This window comes from Poecilia reticulata, unplaced genomic scaffold, assembly GCF_904066995.2.
Source record: "Poecilia reticulata unplaced genomic scaffold, P_reticulata-male-v2 Scaffold_150, whole genome shotgun sequence".
Lineage (NCBI taxonomy): Eukaryota > Metazoa > Chordata > Actinopteri > Cyprinodontiformes > Poeciliidae > Poecilia > Poecilia reticulata.
In genome coordinates, this window is record NW_027675248.1 from 1 (window position 1) to 10,000 (window position 10,000).

Below are 10,000 nucleotides of genomic sequence, written 5' to 3' on the forward strand. Positions count from 1 at the left end.
ACCTGCGCTCCCACAGGATTTTTCAGGCTCAAACACACTCGCAGACATACGGCAGCATAACACAATCTCGCCTTATGGCGACCCGGTTCTCCGGAACCGGGCCGCCCGAGGCGATACCGGACCCCGGGCTTTCGTTAAAGGGGCCCCTGCCCGACCTCTGCTCCGAACCCCGCGGCTCTGGGACCTCGGAAAACCCAAAACCCCAACCCCAGCCACCTAAGGGTTTCCCAAGGTTCTCGCCTGGCTTTTTCTACAGAGTACCGCTTCCGGCTCGGTCCCCACATGAGGGGTCCCGTCGACCGACCGCCCGGTCGACGGGACCCACGCCGGGGAACCCCCGGACCCGCGGGAGAGCCCGCAGTTCGTTCACCTCTGGCGCTTGACCTTTTTGACCTGCAGCAGCAGACCTGCGACATCCGGCAGCATCCCCGTATGCTCCCAACTGGCCGGCCCCTCCCTCCCCAACCAAAGGGCTCAGGAATGGAAACTCGCTCCCCTTTCGTTCCTTGGACCCTCCCCCACCGGCCCGAATCCGAACCGCACCCGACCTAGGCTCCCAAAGGACTTTTCGGGCTGGATTACACTCGCAGACATACGGCAGCAAACACGATCTCGCCTCATGGCGACCCGGTTCTCCGGTACCGGGACCGCACGAGGCGATATCGGAGACCGGGCTTCCGTTAGGGGGCCCCCGCACGACCTCTGCTCCGAACCCCGCGGCTCTGGGACCTCGGGAAAGCAGAAACCCCAACCCCAGTCCGCGACATACGGCAGCATGGCCTTGTGCTCCCATATGGCTGGCCCCTCCCTCCCCAACCAAAGGGCTCAGGAATGGAAACTCGCTACCCTTCCGTTCCTTGGACCCTCCCCACCTGCCGGAATCAGAACCGCACCCGACCTGCGCTCTCACAGGATTTTCAGGCTCAAACACACTTGCAGACATACGGCGGCATTACCATATGCTCCCATATGGCGGCCCGGTTCTCCGGTACCGGGACCGCACGAGGCGATACCGGACCCCGGGCTTTCGTTAAGAGGCCCCCGCACGACCTCTGCTCCGAACCCCGCGGCTCTGGGACCTCGGAAAACCCAAACCCCAACCCCAGCCACCTAAGGGTTTCCCAAGGTTCTCGCATGGCTTTTTATACAGAGTTCCGCTTCCGGATCGGTCCCCACATGAGGGGTCCCGTCGACCGACCGCCCGGTCGACGGGACCCACGCCGGGGAACCCCCGGACCCGCGGGAGAGCCCGCAGTTCGTTCCCCTCTGGCGCTTGACCTTTTTGACCTGCAGCAGCAGACCTGCGACATCCGGCAGCATCCCCGTATGCTCCCAACTGGCCGGCCCCTCCCTCCCCAACCAAAGGGCTCAGGAATGGAAACTCGCTACCTTTCCGTTCCTTGGACCCTCCCCCGCCGGACCGAATCCGAACCGCACACGAACTAGGCTCCCACAGCTTTTTTCAGGCTGGATTACACTCGCAGACATACGGCAGCAAAACACGATCTCGCCTTATGGCGACCCGGTTCTCCGGTACCGGGACCGCACGAGGCGATAACGGACACCGGGCTTCCGTTAAGGGCGCCCCCGCACAACCTCTGCTCTGAACCCCGCGGCTCTGGGACCTCGGGAAAGCCGAAACCCCAACCCTAGCCACCTTAGGGTTTCCCAAGTTTCTCGCATGGCTTTTTATACATAGTACCGCTTCCGGCTCGGTCCCTACACGAGGGGTCCCGTCGACTGGCGACTGGACCCACGCCGGCAAACCCCCGGACCCGCGGGAGCCCACCGTTCACCTCTGGTGCTTGACCTTTTGGCCTGCAGACCTGCGACATCCGGAAGCATTCCCTTAGGCTACCAACTGGCTGGCCTCTACCTCCCCAACCAAAGGGCTCAGGAATGGAAACTCGCTACCCTTTTAATCCTGGGACCCTCCCCCACCGGCCCGAATCCGAACCGCACCCGACCTAGGGTCCCACAGCTTTTTTCAGGCTCAAACACACTCGCAGACTTTTGGCAGCAAACGTCGATCTCGCCTTATGGCCGGAATCACCACCCCACGAGGTCAAGGGTCGACCCCTCAACCGGTCCTCCTTCCCGTCACCCGATGCCTGCGTATGGCAAAAGGGCCCCCCCGCGGCCCCCCCGGGACCCCGCCCCACCTCGGAGCCCACCCGCACCCGAACTGCGCTCCCACAGCTCTTCTCAGGCTCAAACACACTCGCAGACATTTCGCAGCACAACACGATCTCGCATTATGGCCGGGATTAACGACCCCACGAGGTCAAGGGTCGACCCCTCGACCGGTCCTCCTTCCGGTCGACCGATGCCTCCATATGGCAAAAGGGCCCCCCCGCGGCCCCCCCGCGGCCCCCACGGGACCCCGCCCCACCTCGGAGCCCACCCCCACCTCAATCCGGCCTTTGGAGACCCTTTCCGTTTCGCCCTCACCCCATATGGCCGGAATGACCCCAAACGGCTACACCCCAGCGATCAGAGAAAATGGAAAACACCTGGCTCTTCAAAAACCAATGCTGGAGCTCCCCCAAGTGGGTCTGGAACCACACTACACGTCCGCCCGAATGGCGCAAGATGATCCCGTATTCCCCATGCAAATGCCGCAGAATGGCTGTGTTGGTGTTCCCTTACTTTTGGAAGCAAGTTGCGCAATGGCGCAGCATTCCAATTCTAATTTTCTGACATTCGGGACTATGGGGTCTAACCCTAACCCTAACCCTAACCCTACCCTAACCCTAACCCTACCCTAACCCTAACCCTAACCCTAACCCTAACCCTAACCCTAACCCTACCCTACCGCCCGCCCGCGAAGGGAGGCGGCCGGGTCAGCGCTCGTTTGCATGTATTAGCTCTAGAATTGCCACAGTTATCCAAGTAACGGTAGAGCGATCAAAGGAACCATAACTGATTTAATGAGCCATTCGCAGTTTCACTGTACCAGCCGTGTGTACTTAGACATGCATGGCTTAATCTTTGAGACAAGCATATGCTACTGGCAGGATCAACCAGGTAGACCCCCATTCAACGATGACCGCGGGCCGAGGCCGGTGACGGAAGGTTGCTCCGGTGTCACACCATGTGTGCACTTTATCCGGAGGAGAGCCCGCCGACTTCCAGCTCCGACACGCGGCGCATGCATCTCGGGAGAGCGGAGGAACCGAGTGGGGGCGGGCGTCGTCTTGGGCGGAGAACCGCCTGCCATGCCTTGCCTGCCTGCCTGCCCCCACAGCGGATCTCCGTAGAGGGCCCCCGCAGCGGCTGTGCCAGCCTCCGGCCAATCATTGGATACGGATGCCCCGGTGGTGTCTGTGAGAGATCACACTTTGCCCGGGGAGAGCCGTGGTCCGCAGCGTCCTTCGAGCTGGCACATGTGCGCGGGGGTATGGTTCTGCATATGGGTTTTGAGAAACTCGATGATTCCTGGAGCCACCGCAGCTTCCTGGAGGCCGGTTCCACCCCAAACGATACCTAACTGGAACCGACAGTCCTGCTGCGATGGACCAGTGAAAGACGGCTGGGACAGACGGGACGTCTCGGTCTCGCTACCGATGGGACGACCGCGGGCTGGAGCGGGTGGGCCAGGCCCACGACTGTCAGTGCCCGGGTCTGGAGGCGAACCTGCAAGGTTGGAGGAACCCTTCGCCGAAGCGCCAGTGCTTGAGAGCACCAGGGCCGGCGGGAGCCCTCCATGGCAGGCCACGTGTGCTGTTCGGTCGGTTGTGTGTGTGTAAGTGTGCATGGGAGACATCCACTGGAGCTCCAGGACCTCCAGCGGGACCCGGGCGGACCGGAGTCCACTCAGAGCACACCGCCTTCGGCCTGGACCCAGGGTGTCCTTGCCGCTCTGTCCTGCCTTCCACGGAGCTCCGGGGCGAGCCAGAGAACCTCCAGGCCCGTCGGAAGGACCCAGCAGACTCACCGGCCAAATCTGAGACATGTCGGCCAAAGCCCCGGTTCTCCAGAGAAAAGGCAGACTTTTTTTTTTAAAACCGCTCAAAATGCACTAAAATGGGGGAAAAGAGGGCTGAAACCTGCTTAGATAGGCTCGCCAGACATCCAGGTTTCCGAAAATATAATTTTCTAAGACCTCACTTTCCCATTTTTCTTCTAAGTCCCTCTTTTCCAACTCTCTCCTGATATCGTTCCGGCGGTGTTTTGACGGGTAAGGTGACGCAATACCCTCGACCGAGTTTCATGGGCGAAAGTGAAAGTAAAAAAGACCGGACATTTTAGTGTGCACCGGACCTTCCGGTGCTAATATCTCGGTCGTTCTTTGCGGTAGAAGGAAACGGATGGCACGGGGCTGTTCCCCGGACTCCGGACTATCGGGCCATGGTGCGTTTTTACCGAAAAAGTGCATTTTTTTCCGCGAAAGCGGACCGAATGGACCCGCTTTGGCGAAAATCACTTAAAAATTCGTTAAAAATCGTAGGAAGGTCCTGGAGCAAATCGGACACCACCAGCGCACTCCTGGGACTCGCCCGGTTCCATCGGGGTATGACATGCCTGGGTCCCGTCCGTTTGGACCGCTTTTTCGGGGGACCGAATGGACCGCTTTGGCGAAAATCACTTAAAAATTCGTTAAAAATCGTAGGAAGGTCCTGGAGCAAATCGGACACCACCAGCGCACTCCTGGGACTCGCCCGGTTCCATCGGGGTATTACATGTCCGGATCCGAACAAGCGTTCGGGGTCTGGGTCGTGTTTCGGGACCCTGGTAAGGCACATGACAGTGGCGCTGAGGATGATGATGTTGGAGCAGCCGATGAAGATACTCGCGTCGGGCGGGGCTGAGCGGGGGATGAGCGAGGGCTGAGACCCTCGACAGAGAACCGGGCCTAGGGGACCGGGACTTTGGTCCAGGCCTCCGGGAGTGACATCACCCGAACCGGGGGCATCCCAGGAGCACGATGGTGCCAGTCCCGGTTCGTTTGGACCGCGGGAAAGGGTACTTTTGACCCGACTTCCGGTAGACGGTTAAACACCCATAGACGACCGCAGGAAGGTCCTGGAGCGAAACGGAGGCCACCCTAGTAATCCCCGGAGCGGCCCGGATCCAACGGTGTACGGCATGAGCGGGTTCCGGGCCTTCCGGACCGCCTACTCGCCCCCCCCCCAGGCCCGGTTAGGCGCAAATCGCTTAAAAATTCGTTAAAAATCGGGGGAACGTCCTAGGCGAAATCGGAGACCACCGGGGCACTCCTGGGACTCGCCCGGTTCTTCCAGTATATAGTTTGCCTAGGTTCCGTACGAATTTGAAATCCGGGCCTGGAGCAACAGAGACATCCAGGCCTGCAGAACCAGGCTGGGACATCCAGGCAGAGACATCCAGGCCTGCAGAACCAGGCTGGGACATCCAGGCCTGCAGAACCAGGCTGGGACATCCAGGCAGAGACATCCAGGCCTGCAGAACCAGGCACAGACATCCAGGCAGAGACATCCAGGCCTGCAGAACCAGGCACAGACATCCAGGCAGAGACATCCAGGCCTGGACATCCAGGCAGAGACATCCAGGCCTGGACATCCAGGCACAGACATCCAGGCAGAGACATCCAGGCAGAGACATCCAGGCTGGGACATCCAGGCAGAGACATCCAGGCCTGGACATCCAGGCACAGACATCCAGGCAGAGACATCCAGGCCTGGACATCCAGGCAGAGACATCCAGGCCTGGACATCCAGGCAGAGACATCCAGGCAGAGACATCCAGGCAGAGACATCCAGGCCTGGACATCCAGGCACAGACATCCAGGCAGAGACATCCAGGCCTGGACATCCAGGCACAGACATCCAGGCAGAGACATCCAGGCAGAGACATCCAGGCCTGGACATCCAGGCAGAGACATCCAGGCCTGGACATCCAGGCACAGACATCCAGGCAGAGACATCCAGGCCTGGACATCCAGGCAGAGACATCCAGGCCTGGACATCCAGGCAGAGACATCCAGGCAGAGACATCCAGGCAGAGACATCCAGGCCTGGACATCCAGGCACAGACATCCAGGCAGAGACATCCAGGCCTGGACATCCAGGCAGAGACATCCAGGCAGAGACATCCAGGCCTGGACATCCAGGCAGAGACATCCAGGCAGAGACATCCAGGCCTGGACATCCAGGCAGAGACATCCAGGCAGAGACATCCAGGCCTGGACATCCAGGCAGAGACATCCAGGCCTGGACATCCAGGCACAGACATCCAGGCAGAGACATCCAGGCCTGGACATCCAGGCAGAGACATCCAGGCCTGGACATCCAGGCTGGGACATCCAGGCAGAGACATCCAGGCCTGGACATCCAGGCAGAGACATCCAGGCCTGGACATCCAGGCCTGGACATCCAGGCAGAGACATCCAGGCCTGGACATCCAGGCACAGACATCCAGGCAGAGACATCCAGGCCTGGACATCCAGGCAGAGACATCCAGGCCTGGACATCCAGGCTGGGACATCCAGGCAGAGACATCCAGGCCTGGACATCCAGGCAGAGACATCCAGGCAGAGACATCCAGGCCTGGACATCCAGGCAGAGACATCCAGGCCTGGACATCCAGGCACAGACATCCAGGCAGAGACATCCAGGCCTGGACATCCAGGCTGGGACATCCAGGCAGAGACATCCAGGCCTGGACATCCAGGCAGAGACATCCAGGCAGAGACATCCAGGCCTGGACATCCAGGCAGAGACATCCAGGCCTGGACATCCAGGCACAGACATCCAGGCAGAGACATCCAGGCCTGGACATCCAGGCTGGGACATCCAGGCAGAGACATCCAGGCCTGGACATCCAGGCAGAGACATCCAGGCAGAGACATCCAGGCCTGGACATCCAGGCAGAGACATCCAGGCCTGGACATCCAGGCACAGACATCCAGGCAGAGACATCCAGGCCTGGACATCCAGGCACAGACATCCAGGCAGAGACATCCAGGCCTGGACATCCAGGCACAGACATCCAGGCAGAGACATCCAGGCCTGGACATCCAGGCCTTGACCTCCAGGCCCACACCCAGACTTGGCTCCGGGGTCAGACACAGTCTTGGAACCCCCCCCCACCCCCGATAGAACCAGGCTCTCCACACGAGTATGTGAACCCACACTTAAGCACCCCTCCTCGGACTAAACCAAGCAGTACGCAGGCCCTGGAAGCTCGTGCCCCTGGTAAGGCAACTCAGTTTTACGATGTGGCCTTGGGTTGACCGGGGAGAGGCTACCCTCCCCAGCCTCTTCCGGCCGAGCGCCCCCTGTCCGGTCCCTGGATGGGACTTAGACTTTTTCTCGCCATCAACTGAGAACCGGGCCTGCCAGGCCCACCGGCCGAGCACGTGTACCCACACTTAAGCACCCCTCCTCGGACTACACCCAGCAGTACGCAGGCCCAGGAAGTTCGTGCCCCTGGTAAGGCAGAAGGACTTAGATTCTGGTAAAAAAGTTTGGTTTCTCCATAGGTTTAACTGGAGAGTGTTCGCTGCGTACCCAAATTTTGCACATCTTCTAACGGCCACCAACAGGGCAATTTTGACCCGATCGAGATGCGGCTTGGCAGCCTTTGCGATCTCGTCTCGGGCTACACACATACCGAATTTTGGAGCTCTAGCATCAAAGCTTGGCCCTTCAGAGCCATGTGCGGTTTTCGGACCCCAGGTCCGGATCGACACAAGGGGGCGTGCCTGAATTGAAAAACCGGTGACATTAGTTCCATGTGGTCGGACTGAACACCCCCACGAAGTTTCAGCTCCGTTGGACCACGTTAAGTGGGTCTCCCTGGTGTTTGAATTTCGTGTTTCCAGAAAAACCGCTCCATTGATTTGAATGGGAAATGGCCGCCCGGAACCATAATTTTGCCTATATTCTAACGGCCACCAACAGGGCAATTTTGATCCGATCGCGATGCGGCTTGGCAGCCTTTGCGATCTCATCTAGCTCTTTAAACGTACCGATTTTTATAGCTCCAGCTACTACGGTTCTTGCTGGGGGGCCGGTGCCGTTTTTAGAAATGGGGGGGTCCGGATCGACCCCACGGGGGCGTGCCTGGATTGAACAAGCGGTGGCATACGGTCCATGGGGTCGGACTGAACACCCCCACGAAGTTTCAGCTCTCTGGGACCACGTTAAGTGGTAATGCCACGCGGTTTTATTTCCAGTTACCATAACCCTCCTTATGGTCTGTGGACACTGTCCAGTCTTAACGGGGCCCTGGCACCGTTCACCGCGGCGGGGCGCCGGCAGTCGCTGCCCTAACTCGTTACTGGAGGCGGGGCGCCAGTAGTCGCGGCCCTGGCTCCATTCACCACTTGTAAACATTGGCGGCGGGGCGCCGGCAGTCGCTGCCCTAACTCGTTACTGGAGGCGGGGCGCCAGTAGTCGCGGCCCTGGCTCCATTCACCACTCGTAAACAGAGGCGGCGGGGCGCCGGAAGTCGCTGCCCTAACTCGTTACTGGAGGCGGGGCGCCAGTAGTCGCTGCCCTGGCTCCATTCACCACAAACACTTTGTCATTTTTCTGGTGTCTGAAAATATTTCTAAGTGTTGGGAACACTTTGTCATTTTTTTGTCTATCACCCACTTTTCAGACTTTCTTTTATCCTCATTCAGATAGTGTTTTTTCGCATAAGGTGTTTAAATCCCAATCAATTCTTTTCGTGGCCCTGGTAAGGCATGATTGATTCAACACTTAGAAAGTTTTCTGAGACATTCTGTGCGGCTGGAAGCAATCGTGCAATCAGCGCCCTGCCTGCCTGCCTGCCTGCCTGCCTCGCAATCAGGCTCAATAGAACCCAGCTGCCCGTTCCAGCCTTTCTGCTGCGACCTTCTCCAGAGAACCAAGCTTCTGCCAGACAACCAAGCTTCTGCCGGACATTACTGCCAGACGTGGGTCCAGATGCCTCCAGACCGACGCTGCCCAATCTGCCAACGCAAGTTTTCTCTGCTGCCCAAGCATTTAGAGCGGACCCATTGCATCTTGAACCCTGCTGAGCGTAAGATACTCCTTGCCTTCGCCCACAGACGAGTGAACATCCGTGGGATGACTTGCCCAGTCAGAGCGTGTGGATACAATGGTCCGAGGGTGGACAGACATCTGTCCGGTGCTCACAACCGCCTCGAGCCACAGGTGTTAGCCGACCATCTTCTGCAGCTTCAGTGGCGCTCAACTCTCCGCGCCATCGCAGAGCTTCGCTCCACGGATCCGAACCCGCCGCTGGCATCCGGCCTGGACGCCCAAGACCCGAACAGCAGAGCTCCAGAATCGCAGGGGGAAGACGCAGACGTGTCGTCGTCGTCTCCCGGCACCCCACGCCGGGCACCACGGCCGATATCAAGTACAGACTCTTCTCCTCATGCTGTCACCATGCCTGCTTCTGCTTCTCCGCCTGGTTCACCTGCAGCCACCGGAGCCCCGTCTCCTGCAGCTTCTCCGCATGGTTCACCTGCAGCCACCGGAGCCCCGTCTCCTGCAGCTTCTCCGCCGGGCCAGACCGACTCTGATTCCCCTGCAACATCAACCTCCACAAGGCCAGTCAGAGGACTTGCCCTGCTGCCATTTGCTCCAAGGAAGTTTCCACCACCCGTGGAGCGCTACCTTGAAGAATTCCACTCAGATCTGCGGGGTGCCCTGCCAAGCCAACAGCACCGGATGAACGCACGCTCCAAGCTGGGTCGGGTCCGTAGCTTTCTCTCATTTATTGCACACGGCAGGCAGGTCAACCCCACCTGGAAGTTCCTGGACGACGTGGAACGGGTCCACGCCTTCCCGCAGGCACTGAAGCTGAAGAAAAGAGCCATAACGACTGTTAAAGTTTACCTGGTGAACCTGTCCCAGTTCATGGATTACTTTGCCGCTACACCCCGCGGGAATGCAGGCTGACCCGGAGACAGATCACCGCCGTCAGCAGAGCGGTCAAGGCTGACCTCCTCCAAATAGCCACCGAGGTGACCCTCCACCAGATCGAAGTTAAGCGCTCCAAGGAACGGCGGACCGTCACCAGA

The 10,000-nt window shown here is 59.4% G+C and overlaps 1 protein-coding gene across 1 annotated transcript in view; it reads left to right on the forward strand.

Moving 5' to 3' along the window:
• Window positions 1–7,432: 7,432 nt before the first annotated feature.
• The window catches only part of LOC145550677 (uncharacterized), a 3,503-nt gene continuing 935 nt past the window's right edge, over window positions 7,433–10,000 (forward strand). The window contains exons 1-2 of the mRNA XM_081604489.1: window positions 7,433–8,928; window positions 9,020–10,000. The exon at window positions 9,020–10,000 is cut by the window's right edge and continues 231 nt beyond it. Coding sequence (XP_081460615.1) covers window positions 8,672–8,928; window positions 9,020–9,878 — 1,116 coding nt within the window. The 5' untranslated portion in view covers window positions 7,433–8,671 and the 3' untranslated portion in view covers window positions 9,879–10,000. The remainder of the gene's footprint in view (window positions 8,929–9,019) is intronic.